This window comes from Miniopterus schreibersii (genome assembly GCF_964146895.1).
Source record: "Miniopterus schreibersii genome assembly, chromosome: X".
In the NCBI taxonomy this organism is placed as follows: domain Eukaryota; kingdom Metazoa; phylum Chordata; class Mammalia; order Chiroptera; family Miniopteridae; genus Miniopterus; species Miniopterus schreibersii.
In genome coordinates, this window is record NC_138104.1 from 10,199,467 (window position 1) to 10,219,492 (window position 20,026).

The 20,026-nt window shown below is 39.7% G+C and overlaps 1 protein-coding gene across 10 annotated transcripts in view; it reads left to right on the top strand.

The window, feature by feature from the left end:
- Positions 1–20,026, top strand: part of ENOX2 (ecto-NOX disulfide-thiol exchanger 2) — a 300,480-nt gene that overhangs the window by 244,039 nt on the left and 36,415 nt on the right. For all 10 annotated transcript variants that reach the window (XM_081126176.1, XM_081126174.1, XM_081126177.1 and 7 more), the window contains 4 exons: positions 2,907–3,062; positions 12,213–12,419; positions 15,793–16,026; positions 18,708–18,920. In XM_081126176.1, coding sequence (XP_080982302.1) covers positions 2,907–3,062; positions 12,213–12,419; positions 15,793–16,026; positions 18,708–18,920 — 810 coding nt within the window. The remainder of the gene's footprint in view (positions 1–2,906; positions 3,063–12,212; positions 12,420–15,792; positions 16,027–18,707; positions 18,921–20,026) is intronic.

Here is a 20,026-nt window from a genome sequence, read left to right on the forward strand (position 1 = left end):
CTGCTCTGGCTTTAGCCCTATGTCATGAATACATTTGCTTTTAAATGAATTTCATAAAATATTAATGTAATCATACCAAACAGCAGAGCGGTGAGTACATTAGTCAGGAGTTATATTTATCCTGTGTATTTGTTTTTTGTTTGTCTCCATTTATTAGTAGACAGTACATGGAGACAGGCATTTCTTTCTCAGGAAGTGGCAGGACTTGTTTAATGAACTGATATTTCTGTAATCTGTGGTAAAGTAGAGTTGTGAGTGACAGAGCTGTATGAATAACAATGAGGAGGCAGGCAGAACAATGAAAGGAAGACAAACATTTCAGTAGGAGGGAAAAATAGATGGGATTGTTTAGTTGGCACACAATCTAATCTAATCTTTTCCTGCTGAAAATTAACAGTTTGTAAATGGGTAAAGTAATGTTAACAGGTTTTCCAAAATCTTACATGCAAGGAGTGAAATTTTCCAAAGACATAAATGATATTCTTAACCACAGTGCTCTCACCCTACAGCATAGGAACAGAGTATCAGGGGCCTTAAGTTCTCCAAGATGGAAAGGAAGACCTGGACCCCCGTCTCCATCTGTCTAGAGCCTGAAATATGGAAGGCTATCACAAATGTTTGAGGAATGTGGAATGAATGCCTGCATAAGTGAATTTATTAGTGTGTGTGTGCATGCTTTGAATGACAAGAGGGAAAGTTACCTATCAGGACTACCGCCTATCATGCCAGAGGTTTTCTTATCTGTTCTGTCCTTTCATTCTTTGAGATAAATGTCATTATTTATCTCCATGTTTACAAAAAAAAGGAAATGGAGGCACACAGATATTAATGAAACCTGCCTCCAGGTCATATAACTAGTATGTAGAGAGTAGGGATATGAGAACCACAGGGAGGAAGGGAAGGAGTGTGTGTGTACACATGTATGTTGGGTGAGGTGACATATGAGGGCTAAAAGTATATTTGTTTTCAGAAAAATCAAGTTTCCTCTTGGAAGAAATTTTTTTCTTCCCATACATGTCGAGGGTCTTGACATCTCAGCATGACAGGCATGTGAGAGCATGCGGAATGCCCTGAGAACCTTGGGCTGGCTTGCAATGGGGGATGCCCATGTGTCACCCACCTGCCTGATCACGAGACTCCCTCCCACTGGGCCCATTGTACCCGAAGTTCTGCTTTTGTGAGAACCACAGATTCTTCCCACTGCTTAGATCTACATCCTTCAAAATCTTAGAGAGCCACCCAGGGGATTCCGAGCCACCTTAAGGACATTATTACAAGCATTGCCCCTGTGTGTTGAGCAGAGTAAAGTTTTCAGGCATAGGACCTGCAACTGCTCCTACATTACCAGAACACCGTATGTAATACTTTGTTTGCAGTCCACCGGACATTCTGTAGCAGAGAGCAGGGTTGAAAGGTGGGAAAATAAAGAAGTAAAATGTGCACCCTTCTCTCAAAGAGCTTGCATTTTGATATAGAGACAAAATGTAAACAGTGAAGTACCACCTTTACACCCAGGCAAATAGAGGCCCTGCCCTGGGCCCACACCTCAGGGGATCTCATTCTTCAGAATGCCTGTCTTGATATTTTCTAAGTTCCCTTCCATTACTGAGCACTGACTAGGCGGGTAGTGCCATCCGGGTAGGTACCCCAAGTCCAGAGCAAGTCCTGTGTGGTGTTTGATAGCAAGAGCACCTTTCTTGAGATTTTCTAAGTTCCCCTCCAGTGTCTAGAACTGACCAGGGCTTTCAATGTCATCTAAGCAAGGAGCCCCAATCTCAAAATGAATCTGCATGGACACCAGTTCCCATGTCCCCCTTTGGAGGTACTCTCCAACCCTCAATCCGAAATGTGTAGTCAACTAGATGCCCCCAAGGAGCCTCAGTGCCCATGCCTATGGAGTCCTTCCAGAGTCTTGGTTCCAGGAGAGTAGCTTGGCAAGTAAAGCACTCCAGCTGCCTGGTATGGTATTTCTTTTGTGGTATCTTGTGAGATTGTGCCAACAGAATAGTGTTGATGCTGATTTGGAGTGAATCAAATTGTGTATATAGGCAAGCCCCACAAAAAATATTTGTTTTGGGGCCCCCATGCATCCTAGAAGCATCCCTGAATTAAACAAAGGATGATGTAAAATAAAATTCAGTGGCAACGTGTGTAGAACAAATAGTTTTTAGACACAGAGTTAAGAATGAACCAGAATTATCTGGAAAGCATTCTTTAGTGAGATTGGGCCTTGAGCCAGGCCTGTGGGCATGGGGAGAATTTGGGGAGGCTCAAATGATTCCACACAGGGAAATCAACATGAAAGAAAGCACAGAAAAGAGTTTTTATTGGGCATTTTGTACTATACATTATGATTCATCATTTTGTTTATTCCTCACAATTCCCTATAAGGTAGATGGAATTAACCCTGTTTTGCAAATGAAGAAATGGACGGTCAGAAGATTCATTCTGCTAAGCAAATGGTAGAACTAGGACCCAGGTCTGCCTGGTCCCCAAAACTGTATTCTCTTAACACCATGCTATTCTGCAGAGAGCCGGGAAGTGTTACAAGGGATAGCAAGAAGCCTTGTCTGAACTGAGCAGAGGATGTGTGCTGGGAACCAGGGGAAAGCAAGACCAGTAGACAAGGCACAGTCATATTATGAAAGGCCTTGGATGGCATAATGAGATGCAGAGACAAAGAGGCACTGGTCAAATATAACCAAAAGCCCCATCCCAAAAGGAAAATTCATGAGTATACTATAATACAGTATTTAAGACCTGGAAAATGCTAATACCGTGTTTTCTTAAGTGTCCTGCCTCTGTGTTAGAGAGGTCTTTGGTGTGAAGTTTGTAAGGTAACATTCGGCCTCCACTTGACTTTGCCTGGTGTCATTTATTGCTCTCTCTTTCCTTTCCTTTTTTAGACTTTGATCCTGCTCTTGGAATGATGACCGGAATTCCACCAATAACGCCAATGATGCCTGGCTTGGGAATAGTACCTCCTCCAATTCCACCAGATATGCCCGTCGTAAAGGAGATCATACACTGTAAAAGCTGCACGCTTTTCCCTCCAAATCCAAGTAATGTTCTGCTTTCTCTCCGCACAGATCACAGTGTTTTCTTGTCTAGAAACACTTTCTTCTTTTTCAAAAGAGTACCCAAGGGTTTCATAGATGTATGTGCAGAAGCTTCACCTAGAAAACAGAAGACAGGGAAATTTACTCTTAGTAGGCAAAGATGAATTTTATGCACAGAGCAGTAGATTTCTGTATGCTGGTTGCAGTACAAATGATAAAACATATTTTTAATGTCATCTAGTAAGGAATTCTAGTGTGTTGGTACAGAAGGAGGCACCTGACACAAATTGCTCAACACTGTCATTTGCAGTCTCTCCTTTTCATAACTGGCTTACATTCTGATGGTGACAGAAATAGAGTATGTTCTGAGCCTTCCTGAGGCACATGAGAATATAAATTTGGTGCTAACAGTCCTCCACTACTAGCAGCTATTCACACATCACTCAAACTACTGCTGTTCAACTGATGGACTGCAGGAGACAGTGAGGTCAGGTTCAGCTCACTGTGAGGGCAAAGAGGAATATTGAGACTAAGTCAGACTACTTGTAGCCATTCAGTCAATGCAGTTCATGTGGAAATTATCTCCGTATCTATCTTGTCAGTAATTAATAGGTTTCTCCTTAGACTCTTAAAAACATCTGCAAAGATATGGTGGCCATTTTTCAGTTTAAATGTAGCAGCAATAAGAATTGATTCAGTCTGTTTTCCAGATCCATTTGGGGTTTTATTTACTTTAAACGATCAAAATCTACATCTTCACATAACCCAAGCCTCATTAAAGCTTTTCCCACAGTTCTAGTGGTAATGGGTGGCCTACTTAAGGGTGCCACCACAATGGTGCTAAGAGATTAAAACTGTTTGTTAAGGGCCCTGGATGGTGTGGCTCAGTTGGTTGGGCGTCGTCCAGTGCATTGAAAGGTTGCCGGTTCAATTCCTGGTCAGGGCCCACTCTGGGTTTGCAGGCTCAATCCAGGGTAGGGGGCCTGCAGGAGGCAGCCAATCGATGTTTCCCTCTCTCTCTCCCTTCCTCTCTCTCTCTAAAAATCAATAAAAATCTTTTTTTGAGAACTGTTTGTTAAGGGACACACTCAGGGGTACAGGCCATACCTCAAATTAACTTACCTAACACAATAAACATGAACCTTTCACATGTGACTTCAGACAACTATTTTATTTGCTACCTTACATAGGAATCAGTTAATCGTTAAATCAGGCCTTCACAGGGATCCACATTCTATTTAGTATGGTCTGCTCATAACTGAGAGAATTTTAGAATCAGTCAGGGTTGGTTGAACAAATCATCTTGGCCCCTCTTGCTAGTAAAAAATGTTCTTATACCTTCTTCCAATCTTTGAACTTGTTTGTCGTCAGGGAATTCCTTCCAAACCAGTAAGAAATTTAGGAGTCCAGCATCTCAGAGGACCAAATTAGGAGAATAATTAGCATGTCGCAGGAGAATTAGGGAATGGCGAAAAAGATGGTCCTAGTACGTCTTACCGGCCAGCTCATGTGACCGTTTCTGGATTTGTGTTTAGTGCCTAGGTGAATGAGTGGCATTGTTGTACCCTTGTCTCTTACTCTTCTTAGTGCCAACATCACTACAAATGGGCAATGGATTTTTTTCCCTTTCTTCCAGTGTGTTGCTTTTAGAATAGAGAAGGCCGTGCATCCCTGATACTACCTTTTTTTCACTTCAAAAGCCATGCACTTAGGCACTGCAGTGTTAAAACCTCCTGCTTGTATAAAAGTAGAATCCTGCTGGCTTAATCATTCATTTATCACATTATCAGCCTACACTAGGCTTTCATAGTCTTAATCAAGTCTAATCTAACAGGATGGCTCATAACCTGTAATTTCTACGTTGGGTGCAAGGAATGACTTTGCGGTATGTTCAGTTCCTGAATTTCGAAAGAATAGTTCAGATACCTTGTGTATAACACATAGACCTCATTGTTGACTAGTCTTTAAATGAATGTAGAAATATATTGCTTAAGGAGGCTCTAATTTTTAATAGTCTCTAGTAAAGGAAACAGACATCTCTCAAAAGCATTTATATTTTCTCACCTACAGCCATGCCCTCTCAGTTCTGAGTTGGAAGGGCCACAGAGTGCAAGGGAGCATTTACCTCCACAACTCAATCCTTTAGTTCTTTAGGTTTGTTTTAAGGATGCTGACAGGGTAATTAGTACCAATAAAGTGGTGGCTTCTGGGAAGGAAACTGGCTTTGAAAATGAATTCAAAAAATAACACTCCTGACTCAACTTAAAGTAAACTGGTATTCTATTTCCTTTTTAGGACTTGAATTTTATTTAAGAGGGCGCTCAGTTTGAGTGGGGAAAATACTAATGCAGAGGCCTCCCTTAGTTCTCTGCTAAAACCATGGCAAAAGTGCCACTTTTGTTAACAGGCCTAAGACTTTGTCAAGCAAGGTGAGATGGGAACAGCAGTTGAGACAGAAAAAGCAGGGATTTGGTATGACTGGATCCCTTATCTTCTCCAGAGCCCACCAACCCTGTCTGATATAAACCCCGGTGCTTAACCCTGCCTGTCTCTGGTATATTCTCTTGTACTCAGTGGCCTCTCAGCAATAAGGTCATGTGATTTAGGGGCTGTTTATGAACCCATTTAATCTGTTTCTGTCTTGTTGCTTCATTAGAAAGTATCTTTAGCATCAATTCCTTCCCCTCTCTCCCACCTGACATTTCGTCCAGGTGTTGTCACATATACAGAACCCTAAAAGTCCTGGGGTTCCCAGTAACCATAAATTCACTCCAAAAGCCTCTCACTGATCTGCTTCATGTGACTATCTTCAATCCATCATTTCTACTTGCCACTTCCCCATACTTTAGTTAAGTTCAACTGCTTCCTGGTCTCACATACCTCTCCAGCCCAACTCCAAGTCTACCCTCTCCTGGAACACTTTCATGTAAAAGGTACTGAAAATAAAACAGTAGTTAATGATTCATCACTCTAATGCATTTCCATTTAGATATTGGGTGCTAAATCCAATGGATACTTTTTAGTCCTTAAATGATTTTATCTCTCTGCTATATTTAGTATAATGACCCCTTCATCTTTCTTGAAACATTGGGTCATTTGAAGATGTAAGAATGAATGAGACCACCAGAGAGATTATATAGATTAAGAATGGAACACAACCAAGCAGAGCACCCTGAGGAGTTCCAACATTTCGAAATTTAAAAGAGTAAAAATAGTTTGCATTTATGTACACCCCTTAGCAGCAAAAATCCTCAAGAGACTTAATCTTTCCATTTTTTCTCTTCTCTTAAATCTTTTTCATTTATGCTTTTGCCCCACCCCTCTATCAAAATATCCTTTGTTTAAAGACACTAGTGACCTTACAATACTAAAGCCAGTGGTTAACTCTCAGTTCTCTTCTTAATTGACCTAATAACGATATATGATACAGTTGATTACTCCTTACTCATTGATATACTTTCTTCACTTGGCTTCCAGAAACACTACTGGTTTTCCTCCCACTGCACTGGTTTGTCTTTCGCAGTCTCCTTTGGTTATACCGTCCTGTTCTCCTTGACTCCTTGTCATTGGAGAGACGCATGGCTCAGTACTTGGACCTGTACTCTGGCTACACTCATACCGTTGAAGATCTAATCCAATCTCATGGCTGCAAAACTATCTATATGCCAGTGACCCTAAAATATATTTTTAGCTCAGACCTTGTCTCTGAACCCCAAATTTATATTCAGCGGCCTACCTGTTATCTCCACTTAGATGTCAAATAGACATCTCAACTTAATATGTTCAAAACAAAACTACTACTCTTTGCCCTCAAACCTTTTCCACTAGTACCCTTCTCCATCTCAGATAGTAGTAGCAGCTCCATCCATTCAGTGGCTCAGGTTAAAACTTAAAGGTCATCTTTACCTACTTTATTTCCCTCACACTCCGTGTTTAATCTGTTAGAAAATTCTATCAGGTCTACCCTCAAATATACATAGATAAATCTAGAATTCTACTATCCTCATGATAACCACTACTATGATGCAGGTTATATTCACAACTATACATTTTCTGAACTATTGCAATAGCCTCCTAAATTGTTTTTTTCTTTCACTCTTGCTCCTCATAGCCTATTCTCAAGAGAGCAGGCAGAGTAGTCCTTTTAAAAGCCTGAGCCAGATCATGTCCCTCTACTCAAAACCCTTTAATGGCTCCCTATTACTCATAATAAAGCCAAAGTCAATTTAGTGCATTAAAAGGCCTTTTATGATCTTTCCTCCCTCTCTCATATTGTCTCTTTGACTTTGTCTCCCACTACTATCCTGCCTTTCACTCACAATTACAGTTATATTGACCTCCATGTTATTCCATGAACACACCAGGCAATCTTCCATTACAGGGCCTTTGAACTGGCTTTTCCCTCTACCTGGAATACTCTTCCCCTGAATAGCTACATGGCTAACTCAATCATGTTCTTCAAATATTTGTTCAAATGTCTCATTTGTCAGTGACCCTGACAACCTATTTAAAAATGCAGCCCTCTCTACCACACTCCCAATCCTACCTACCCTCTCTATTTTTTACATAATACATTATCTTTTAACAGACTATATAATTTATAGAATGTAAACCCCACAAAGGTAGGGATTTTTTTCTTTTTTTTCCAATGTATTCCTAGCAGTTAGAAAAGTATCTGACATATAGTAGATATTCAAAAAATATATCTAGAGTGATGGATGGTTAGATGGATGGATAGATGGGTACAAAAAGAGAGGTCAGATGTCTAGAAAGAGAACCAAGATAGCCTGGAATAATTACCCCACGTGCTGACAATTTCCAAACCTATATTTTCAGTCCATATTTCTCTTCTGAGCTTCAGACACATATAGCCAACTGACCACTAGACTTTTCTAGGTGAATATACATCCACTGTGCAAAAATGGTATTATATAATAGTGGACAAACTACCAGATAAAAATTCAAGAGAATTGCGTTCTACTCCCAGCTCTGTCACCAAATCTTGGGCTAGTCACACAACCTCTCTGGATCTAAGTTTCCTTGTCTGTGATGTGAGGATACTGAGTTTGTTTAACCTAGACATCGCCAAGGTTTCATCCAGATCTAAAAATATGATTCTTAACATTAAAAATGTAGCTACCACAATAATTATTCATCTAGGCAAAACCCCCACAAAATGTATGAGGAAAAGCAAGGGGAAATTTTAGATGCCACACAGAGCTTTATTCCTTCAGTGCAGTGGGCAGTATGGTGTAATGGTTAAGTGTCCAAGCCCTCGAGTGACACAGTCCTGCCCTCATATCCCAGATATACACCACTAAATAGCCATGAGATCTTGGGTGACTTAAGCCTTTGATCTAGACTACGCAAAATCAGTTCTGGTGTAAAAATGCAATGGGTCAAACTGGAGCTGAATGTGCATAAATCTTCTAAAGATAAATGGTGAGTGAGTAGCCCATTATTCTAGAAGCAGAATCCCCTGATTTCCAGGAGTCAGAGATATAGCAAAAGCAAGCTTTCTGGAACACGGTTTCTTTTTTCCCCCATAGGGTGGCTATCCGAAATTTACTGCATTCTCGATTAGCAGTTCTCATCTGGTGGTAAAAGAGGGTAGCAGCGTCTCTCCAGAGAACTCAGTTTTGCCAAGATTTTTTTACTCCAGTTGATAGCCCTTCTGTATGGATAGGTTGCATTTTGAAACAACTTTGAAATAACAGTAAATGTAGAATAAATGGTGGAATATCATCTATCTGTGTCCAGGCACGTGGGGAAGCACCCAGGAGCCAGGAAAGAGCAATTATTTTCATTTTACCATCTCAAGACACGCCTACCTCATTCATTTTCGTTCCTAGAAATGGGTTCTATAAAGAAAATTTGAGGAAGTGGGTAAATTGAGAATTAATAAAGACTTGCCAACCTTCTGATTATTTCCAATCAGCTGGGATTACATTAAAATATATCTTACCCCTGTTGATTGTTTAGGGGGCCTTCAATTTGGGGCTATCTAATAAAATCTACTCAAAGATTTGCAGTAGGTAAATTCTGGCAAACCAGTTGAGTGATCTGTGATGCTCCTTTGAAAAGCAAGATACAAGTGGTTTATAGGTCCTCTATGCTGCTTCCTGCCTCAAATATCAGCAGTGACTCTGATCTTAGTGCTGATTGCCTCAACACAGCTCCCAAGAGTGAGTGCTTAGTTGTAATTATAATTGCAACTATCTCGACTCTTTTTACACAGAAGTTTTCTTTTCCATCCAGAGTGGTGATTGAGGTCTTACAAGAGCTTAGCACATTACCTGATTCATAGCTTAGCACTTTGAATTTGCTCTCCTATGGAGTTATCGTTGCTGTGCCCAGATCACTGTATTTCAGTAGGATTAGAAAATCAGGCCCAGACAACAAAGTGCTTTGAGCTGTTAATTAAAGAACAAGTACTATCCATTAAGGAAGATAGTGCAGCCTATTGCCTTGCTTGGTGGCATACACCTAAATCTCAGCAGATGTTAGCAAAGAGGCTTTCTACATTTACGTAATGACAATAAATAAATCCCCAGCATTCTTGACACTACTTTTAGTAGCTTTTATGCTCCTTTACTTAGCAGACAGTCAGCACAGAATAATCAAAGCATCTAAATGGGTGATGATGTCATCACAGAATTTTTAAATCCCACCAATGTAGTCAAGGAAAGGAGCTGTTGTATTTACAGTGTTACATGTAACTGCAGCAGTGAACAGACATTCCTGGGAACTTCTCAATGGACCTAAAGGTAGACCTAACGAAGCAAACTCTGTAATATAAAAAGGTGATTATTTGCTTCACAACAAGATTCTTTACCATCAAATTCCTTTACACAGTAAATTTCGGAAGGATCCTGAAACAGGATTTTATTCTGAAGTCTTTGATTTGGAAACATTGCTCTAACTATACATTTGCTCTTGCAAATTCTTTACCTATATAGTTAGTGGCTGGGTTATGTTCCATGGTCAAAACCATATGTGTCTTCACAGCTGTAGATTCCTCTATCAATAAGAGTCATTTCTTCCCAAACCCAGTCTTATCTAAAGATCTGGATAAAGCAAGGAGCTGTGAGTTCAGTTTAGAAGTCCAAGTCTCTACTCCAGACTTGTGGTAGGGCTTTAGAAAGCCCCAGATTGGTAATTAGGAAACCTGGGTTCTATAATAGTAAATAATAATAACGTTATAATAACTACTGTTTATTGAGAACCTATCAAGTGCTAAGCATTGTACCACATGAAATATAGACAGGAGACTATCAATTACCCCACAATAAACCTTATAAGTTAGAAGACAGTATCCTTATCTTAGAGATGAAAAGTGAGATTCTCAGAGGTTCTCCCACAGTCACGCAGACAGTGGGTAATTAAGTTAAGGTTTAAATCCAGGTTTACCTGCTCCAAGTTCACGTTCCTTATCTTTCTACCTAACTTGATGACTTTGAATGAGTCATTCAACCTTACTCAGCTAAGATTTTTGCTCTGTAGTATGAGTTTAGATCAAGTCAATGGGTTTTAATCCTAGTTACATATTAGACTTGCCTGAGAAGCTTTAGAAAAAATAATGTACAGGCTGAACTCCAGGCTAATTAAATCAGATTAATTAGAGTGGGGCCTACGCATTTAAAACCTCAGAAGCATAGGTCTCAAGAGATTCTGGACATCGTCTTCCCCCTTTTGATTAAAACTATAACCTCTCCAGTGTCCATGACTAAGACATTTCAGATTCCTGCTCACTAGGTTATCTTCTTTTTCCCTTTAAATTTCTCATATGGATCAAAAAACCAATACAGTGAGTTCTTAAAATTACAGACATTTAAAAACAGAAACATTGTAAGTTCCCTGAATCCCTCTCCCCTTTTATTGACTAAATAGAGGGAAAGAGAGCATCGTGAGAGCCTGATTATTCTGAGCCACTCTGCTAAGACAGACAGCGGTAGCAAAGTGATGAAGCTACAGATGCTGATACCCAAGGCAGCTCCCAAATCACGCGCTTGCCAACTTGGGTAAGAGCCAGGTGGGGGCCTTGACTTGATCCACAAGTGAGACTCATTTATTTTTGTATGTGAGCTGTAATCACTGATTGTTGAGCTCTCCAAATCTTGAGCTGGGAGAATTATTGTTAAGAGCTGAATGGAGAGAACAGATTACACAAAATAAATCCTCGTAGATCCAAAAACAACACTAGAAAAGCCCTTGGCCATCATACTTTGTTTTGGGGGCTGTGAACTGTGGGATTTTCCTTGGAAAATGCTTTGAGACATATAAATAGCAACAAGGAGCTGTCAGATATAACAGGCTTCATTTGTAAGATGAGTGAGTAGGAAGCCCATTTTTTTAAAGCAGAGGGTGCATCATCTCATTAAGTAGGTTTTTAATGTCTCTCTATAGCCAAATTTATCTCACTTTAGTTAATGATTTCCCAGATGAGTTTACTTCCTCTGCTGTCTTGCATAGTTTCCTCTAAATGCTGCATGGTTGGCTCTCAACCTCAGCTCTCCATCAAGGAATTTGAGGAAGGGCTCACTGGTATTAAAAAAAAAAAAAAAAAAAAAGCCTTAAAAGAATCATTTGTACTCTGGCTGACACTGTCAATCAAATCATTCTGAGAGCTATAAATATTTTTGTAAATGTTCACCCCATCATTGTCGAATTAATTCTAAAAGAGTTTTTTCAGTGAGGATGAACAGAGAGAATATGGTAACTACAGACTGAATTACACAAACCCTTGTCTCAGGGACCCTTGTTCTGAGAATCCCTGAAACCAGGAATTTAAATTAAGTGTGATTTCCCACAAATAACTGTCTTCTTAATAAAAATTACTGAAAGTCAAGCATAGCTAGGTTGTCACAACAAAAGTAAAAAACAAAATTAAAGAACTCTGGATGGGACAAACGGGTCTGAGCCTTTATCCTGTAGCCGTTACAGGCACCAAACCATCAAATAAAATGATTTTCAGGTTCATGCAACCAATTTGCTGTGGAGCAGAGATGAGCACCTTGGGGCCACATGCTTCTGGCACTGTTAGGCAGAAGTCTGGTAGGGACAGTAAGGCTATCTCTGGGGTATGTTAGGTTTCAAAGAGGTCTGTCCCAAGCAAACAATTTAATTTCAAATTGTTTTCTCGTTTACATTTAGATCTTCCACCTCCTGCAACCCGAGAACGACCACCAGGATGCAAAACAGTGTTTGTGGGTGGCCTGCCTGAAAATGGGACAGAGCAGATCATCGTGGAAGTGTTTGAACAGTGTGGAGAGATCATTGCTATTCGGAAGAGCAAAAAGAACTTTTGTCACATTCGCTTTGCCGAGGAGTACATGGTGGACAAAGCTCTTTATCTTTCCGGTAGGTGTTTAGTCATGAGGATTGTGCCTATCAGGCACAATGCAGATTGGGGATCAATGTATTTGCATCTTTGGGACTAATAGTACCCCTCTTGCCTTCAGAGAAACAAAATGCATGTTACCATACAACTTCTTCCTTTAAAGTTATTTAGTAATTCCCAGTTTTCCATGGGATAGCTCCAGACTACTTATTGTAGCATCTAAAAGCCTTGATTACCTGTTTTACCTCTCAGAATTATCTCCCAGTCCCCTCACACACACATCCCAACAACACTAAATTAAATTCTAGTTCCAAGAATGTGCCATGGTGTTTTATGCCTTTTCCTCTGACTAGAAGTACCTTTTCCATCCCCCACTCACAGTACATACAGCTTCACACCCTAAAGCTCCAGCTCAAGCATAACCTCTCCTGGAAAGCTTTCTCTGACCTCTCCCCACTCCGCCGCAGGCTGGCTTGGGCACCCCTTCCTCAGTGATTCCACAGCACCCACTGCTTTCTCCTAGCATGACACCTATAACACCATGCTAGAACTGCCTCTTTCTACATCTGTGTCCCCTGCCAGAGCGTGAACTCCTTAGGGGAAGGGATTGTGTCTTATTTAACTTTGAATCCGGAGCATCTAGCACGTGACCTAGAACAAAAGTAGGTACTCAAAATTACCTATGGAAGTCAGTTAATGAATATTTGTTAACTGCTAGGCAGAATACTGGGTTGCTGAGATACAGTAAAGACCAAGGCAGCAGACAAACTTGGAGGAAGGGAGGGGGAGGGGAGAGAGAGAGATTTCTGACCCCTCACTGGGAGTATCAAGAAAGGTAACATTTGGACCAAGTCTCTGTCAAAGAGAAAACATTTGGATGTAAGCAGTGAGGCACAGATATAGCATGAGCAAATGTACAAAGATGGTAAGTTTTGGTGAACATTCAAGGAAACAATGAGTAGTGGTTTGTGTACTGAGTAGACATGAAAGTAGGAGGGAAAATCATCGGTTGTTAGCACGCTTTGAGTGACTTCGTTGGGTCTTTATTCATCAAGTAATAGAGAATTGTTGAAATAATGTTTGAACAAGGAATATGATTGTTTTTAAAAGATTAATCTGACAGCTCTGTATAAAAATGAATTAGAGGAAAGAAGAAAAAAGAGAGGAGGTCAGTAGACTTCTGTTGCAATAGCCCAGGGAAAAGGTAATCAGGGTTTGAAAAAGTAGGCTGGTAACAGGGGAAAGGAGAAGAGGAGGCAGATGTGGAAAACTGATTAAATTTTCTAGGTGCTAGAAAATCTAAATGCTGAAGATTCAACGGCAATGACAACAGAGCATCCCACAATAGAATATTTTAATAAGAACTTAAAAGTTTTGAAAAGCCCTGAACAGTTGTACATAAAAGACAGCATGATGCTCAGGAGGCATCCATCTATATGTCATTGAAATCAGCTCTCTGGTAACACTCCTAAGGCTGCCAAAGGAAAGGGAATTGCAATCAGTGATGTGAAAACAACTAAATTTTGCCATTTAAATAAAAATTCACAGATGCTAGAAATCTTCTGAATTGGATGGCAGTTCTCCCACATTGTAAAAAATAAATAAATAAATAATTTTTAAATGAGGTAAAACGCAACAAAAATCGCTTAGGAAAAAAAGGGAGGGCTACAAATGTAGAAATAATCATTTTTTCTATTGGAGTTTGAACAGCTTTGGGAGCTGGCATTGTGTACAGGACACCATCTTAGCGTCACAGTATTTTTCGTGTGTTTACACAAAGCTTTCCAATCATCCTCTCATTTGACCCTCTCTGAGATCCTGGTAGAATAGGCAATATAATCATAATAGCTCCATTTTTCTGATGGCTCAGATGATCAAATAAGATGAATGGGTGTGAAAGTACATTGTAAACTGTAAAGGGCCCTAGCAAAGTTTGCTTATGAGATGTATATATTCTTCCTCTTTCTAAAAAAGAGGCATTTTTAGTGTTGCTAGGCATTATTTTTTATGACAGCTTTATTGAGGTATAATAGTTGACATACAGTGAACTTTATGTATTTCAAAAATATAATTTGATATTATTGACACATACATACATATAGCTGTGAAACCATCACTAGAATCAAAATAATGAATATGTCCACTTCATCCAAAAGCTTTCTTTATGCCTCTTTTGTAATCCTGTCCTCCTTTGACTTTTCATTTCCCTCCCCAGGCAACCTCTGATCCTTTTTTATGTTTGATTAGTGTGCATTTTCTAGAGTTTCATATAAATGCAATTATATATATCTTCTTGTTTCTTTGTATAGATCCATATTTTCATGTGGTACCATTTTTCCTGTACTTGAATTTCCTTTAACCTTTTTTTATATATATAATGCAAGTGTGCTTCTGGTGAATTATTTCAGCATTTGTATCAAAAAGAATTTATTATACCTTTCTTTTTGAAAGACATGTTCTCGGTATAGAATTCTAGGTTGACAGGTTCCCATCTCCTCAGATGTTGCTCCACTATCTTCTTGATTGCATTGTTTCTGACAAGAAATATCACATTATTTCCTTTGGGTATGTACCCAGAAGTAGAATTACTGGATAGTATGGTAGATCTATTTTTAATTTTTGGAGAAACCTCCAAATTGTTTTCCATAGTGGTTGGACAAATTTACATCCCTGCCAACAATGTATAAGGGTTCCCTCTTCTCCACATCCTCACCATACCTGTTGTCACTTGTCTTGTTGATTATAGCCATTCTGACAGGTATGAGGTGACATCTCATTGTGGTTTTGATTTACATTTCCCTCATGATTAGGGATGTTGAGCATCTTTTCATGTGCCTGTTGTCCATTTGAAGCCCTCTTTGAGGAATTGTCTATTTAGTTCTGTTTATTTTCTATTGGATTTTTCTTGTTATTGAGTTGATTGAGTTCTTTATATATTTTGGGTATTACCCCCTTATCAGATATATGGTTTGCAAAATTTTTCTCCCCTTCTGTAAGCTGTCTTTTCTTTTTTTTTTCTGGTTGTTTCTTCTGAGTGTGATGTATTCCCATTTGATTTTTTATTATTTGTGTTTTTGGCATCATAAGACTAGTTCTTGATACCATTACCCAGACAGCCTGCCTCTGCCAGAGGTAAGATTGCAGATGGAGGTATGGAACTCCTACAGACAAGACTCACCCAACACCTAGAATAGTAAACCGTTATCAGAGATAAGACTATAATCCAAGTCTTTTGATAGTTCACCTTGCTAGTAGTGGGGAGAGAATTGGGGGTTATGTGGTCACTTGAAACTGCTGCAACCGCATCTGAAGCACTAAACTTGGAAAGGTCCTTACAGTTGCTCAGTCACTGGGCTGCTCTTGTATTCCTCTGTCTCCCTCTTGTGCACTTAGGTTACCGCATTCGCCTGGGCTCTAGCACTGACAAGAAGGACACAGGCCGCCTTCACGTTGACTTTGCACAGGCTCGAGATGACCTGTATGAGTGGGAATGCAAACAACGTATGCTGGCAAGGGAGGAGCGCCACCGAAGAAGGATGGAAGAAGAAAGATTGCGCCCACCATCCCCACCCCCAGTGGTTCACTATTCAGATCACGAATGCAGCATTGTTGCTGAAAAACTAAAAGGTATAGAAAGGGTTAAAGCTTTGTGAGTAAAAGAACTCTTTCCTTTGAGGAAATTTAATAAATATATTTGTGGTTTTTGCAATTATTCTTTGAATTTTCCACTAATAGATTCTAACATTTCTTGTGTTGGAGCCTTACAGATAGAGAGGTGTACCTAGTAGTTCAGAAGCCAGAAAATCTGTCCGTCCCACCTGTGTCTCTATTCCCTCACTGTCTCAAGGGATGGCATTTTTCTCTCAACACATCAAGTTTCTAGAAAGAAACAAGTTTTCCCCCTTCCCACATCAGAGATTTTAGCTGTAATCCATGACTAGGAACATGTAAGCACCTTCCCTTTCATCATTGATAACAAGTTAGTTTGAATTCTAAATCAGAATAAATTAGAATGATGGAACTTGATATGAGCCTGGAAAACTCTGGTAAAAATCCCCATTTTACAGATAAGAAAACAGAGGACCCAAGAGTAGTCACAGTGTACATTCTTCTTAAATTATTCAAAGACTTAGCTACCACCAACAAAAGAGGACTTGTTCAATCACTAAAAACGGTCAACTTATTTCACACAGTGTCCATGGAAACTTCTAGACATTGCTAAATGAGACTGCTTCCCTTTTAGTTTTGATTCCTATTTCTCTTGCTTGACCCTCAGAACCATTTTGTCAATTTAACATTAATTGCCCTGCCTACTCTCCTGTGTTAGTAGCTCAAATTCAGTCTTTTCATTTGTGAGTATGGTTGATTTTATCAGATGAATGCTGGTGTCCCATTGATCTTATTGATGACACCAAACCAGGTTTAAAGGTATGAATTTCCCCTGCTTCTTCTGCTGTAGGCTCAGCAAGATGCTGCTAATTCTACTTTCAATGGGCCTCATTCACCAAACTTGTTTGCACCATATACCCTAAGGCAGCGATTTTCAACCAATGTGCCACAAGAATTTTTAAAACATGCAAATACCTGACTCTTTAGTCAGGGGCACTGACCTCTTTCCCCTTGTACTGTCAAATGAAAAAATGACTACAGCCACCACAACAATAGCCATCCGGTGTGAATGAATCAAAATTATACCATTTTTTGTCAGACTGGCAAAAAATATAGTTTTGGGTGTGCTGCAGAATTTTAGTAATTAGTTTATGTGTGCCATGAGGTGAAAAAGGTTGAAAATCGCTGACCTAAGGGATTCACACACTTAAGAAATCCTTTGTTTGCATTGACTTTGTCTTCCCATAAGAAAAAAGCAGAAAACAGAGTCTAGAATGGAGACACAGAAATAATGGTACATTTTTAAAAAACTGGGAAGGCTGAAAGCATTGGTAAGATGCCAGTCCAAGAATAACCTGTTCACATACACCAAACAGGTCAATTTGATTTCTTTAATGAATTTGCCGCTCATGCGGATCTCAAGCATAAAGTGAGCATTAACATAAAGACTATACGCAAGTAGTGAAATGAAAAGCTGCTGTAAAGTGCAGGCTGGCCTCAGTATATGTCTACACTGAAAAAAGTCAAGAGGCAAGAGGTTCAAATTGCAGCGAGAGGTATTCCCATTGTACATAAGGGTTTCTGGCCAGAGAAGGATGTGGAGCCCTAGAACATGCTTTCAATAGAATATTAATGGACTCTCCCTCTCAGGAGTTCTTAACAGCAGAATATATAAGTGGCTATCTCAGGAAGCTGGACCAGAAGCTTTGGAAGAGCTCTGCTACTATTTTAACATTAGAGAATAACTCTTAACTAGCTGCAGAACTATACCTGGAGGTTTCCTCAGGCAAGTGAAACAGGATGTGAAGAAATGTAGAAACAGAATGAATTACATCAAAATAGATTGTGACTGGGACTGGGTGGAAGGCCTGGGGCTGTGGATTGAATGTAGTCGTGAGGTTATAAAAGGTCAAAGATGTAAGTGTTTATTCCTAAAGAATTACCCATTAAACTCCTTCTTAAGGCTCCTTCTAACACTGTAATTACAAATCAAGGAAAAAGTTACTGTCAAATTCAAGTTAGACTCAATTTTACTTTTCCTTATTAAAAAATAAGATTGTAGAATTCTGAAGTTCTCTCGCTGCTAATTCCATACATTACACACATGCACACATACACACAATCAGAGAGATTAAGAAATTTGCAATATGTGAGAACTGTATCAGTAAAGAAAACTTTTTAAAGGAAAGGATAAACTGAACTAACAAGCATAATAGAGACAGACTCATAGATAGGGAATAATAGGCTGACAGCCGTCAGAGGGGTGGGAGTGGGGCTGGGAGTAGGTGGAAGGATTGAGCAAAAAAGAAAAAAGAGAAAGAACTCATCGACATGGACAACAGCGTGGTGATTGCAGGGGGAAGGGGTGGGGGAAGGTGGAAGAGGGTATAGGTGGGAGATAAATGGTGATGGAAAAAAATAAAATAAAGAAAAAAATCTGAAAAAGAAAGAATAAACAATTGCCTTTCTGAAAATTCTTCATGGACTACGATCAATGTACTTTACGCGTCCTTCCTTCTTCCCGCCTGCTTGCCTGCTGCCCGTGTGCACATGTCGGTGCGTGCATGACGCCGCATCCTCAGCAGTTCATTTAAGAACCCCTGCCAAAAGGTCATGGTGGCGTCCTTCCCGGCACGTTGGGAAAATAGATCAAGATTTGGTTACTTTTGATGATTCTAAAAATAAATTCTTGTTTTCAGATGATTCCAAATTCTCAGAAGCCGTGCAGACCTTGCTCACTTGGATTGAGCGAGGCGAGGTGAACCGTCGCAGTGCCAACAACTTCTACTCCATGATCCAGTCTGCTAACAGCCATATCCGTCGCCTGGTGAATGAGAAAGCTGCCCACGAGAAAGACATGGAAGAAGCAAAGGAGAAGTTCAAGCAGGCCCTGTCTGCAATTCTCATTCAGTGTGAGTGGAAATCAGAGTTCTGCTGAAAAGAGGAGAGGGTACCTCACTTTATCACCATTTTTTCTGCACAGGAGCCAAGCCTCCAACACCATTCTGTGTCAAGGAGCAAGGTTTCCTTCACTGCCTTATGGTCTCATATTGTCAAATGCCTGAGTTCCAATTTCACAGGCTACATGGGGGGAACCTATGTTTATTTTCTCTGGTATATCTCCTTCAGCTCCTTAGAAACAAACACTGACACTTATGCCACAACCCTGTGCTTCTACTTTGGGTTGTTCTCAAGTTACAAGCAGCCTCAGGCCTCGATGAAAGTTGGGAATTTTGTTGCTGAAGTTAAAACGTAGCATCAACATTTGTAAGATTTGCATCATTCTTATCATATAATATGCTTTTTAGGTAACAAATTATAGTAATTAATATAATCATATTTCCCAAGGTGACTGAATAAAAGCCAAATTTGCTACTGCAATCTTTTGCTTTTAGTTTCCTGTCTTCTATGTTTCCTTGCTGAATGTCATTGACAGTGGAACAGGATGGGAAGCCACTGAAATGGCCATTTTTCAAAAAGAAATACTACTCTAAACCTACCCACAGTCTCTTAAATGAGACAGATCAGATAAACTCTCAAGCAATGTTTTACTTCACTGTACTGCGCTCATATCTTTTGAGTAAGGAGCTCTATTTACCTTAAGAATAAAGGTGCAGTTTTATGATTTTGCCTTTAAACAGTATGGCCCACTGTTCTCATACTTGACTCATATGTAATTGGAATTAAGGAGGAATCGTTTCACTTTCCATTTTTATTTTGAAATTATATATGGGCATAGAATCCAGGAGGAGAAAGCACATTTTTGTCAGACTAAAGGATATAGAAAAAGACAGGAGCAAGTATCATGGCGATATAAATTCTTAAATCATTAGTACACAGGGTACAAACTGTGCTATAAAGAAATAGAAACCTCTGGATTTTCTTACTGTGAACACTGGCCAAGGTGTTCTTGTCCTTTTCTGTTCTCAAAAATGTCATGTCTAAGTTTCCCTTCTCTTAAACTGGTTAGGATAAAGCCCCAAAATATTTGTATACATTTCCTCTTTTGACATTTTAG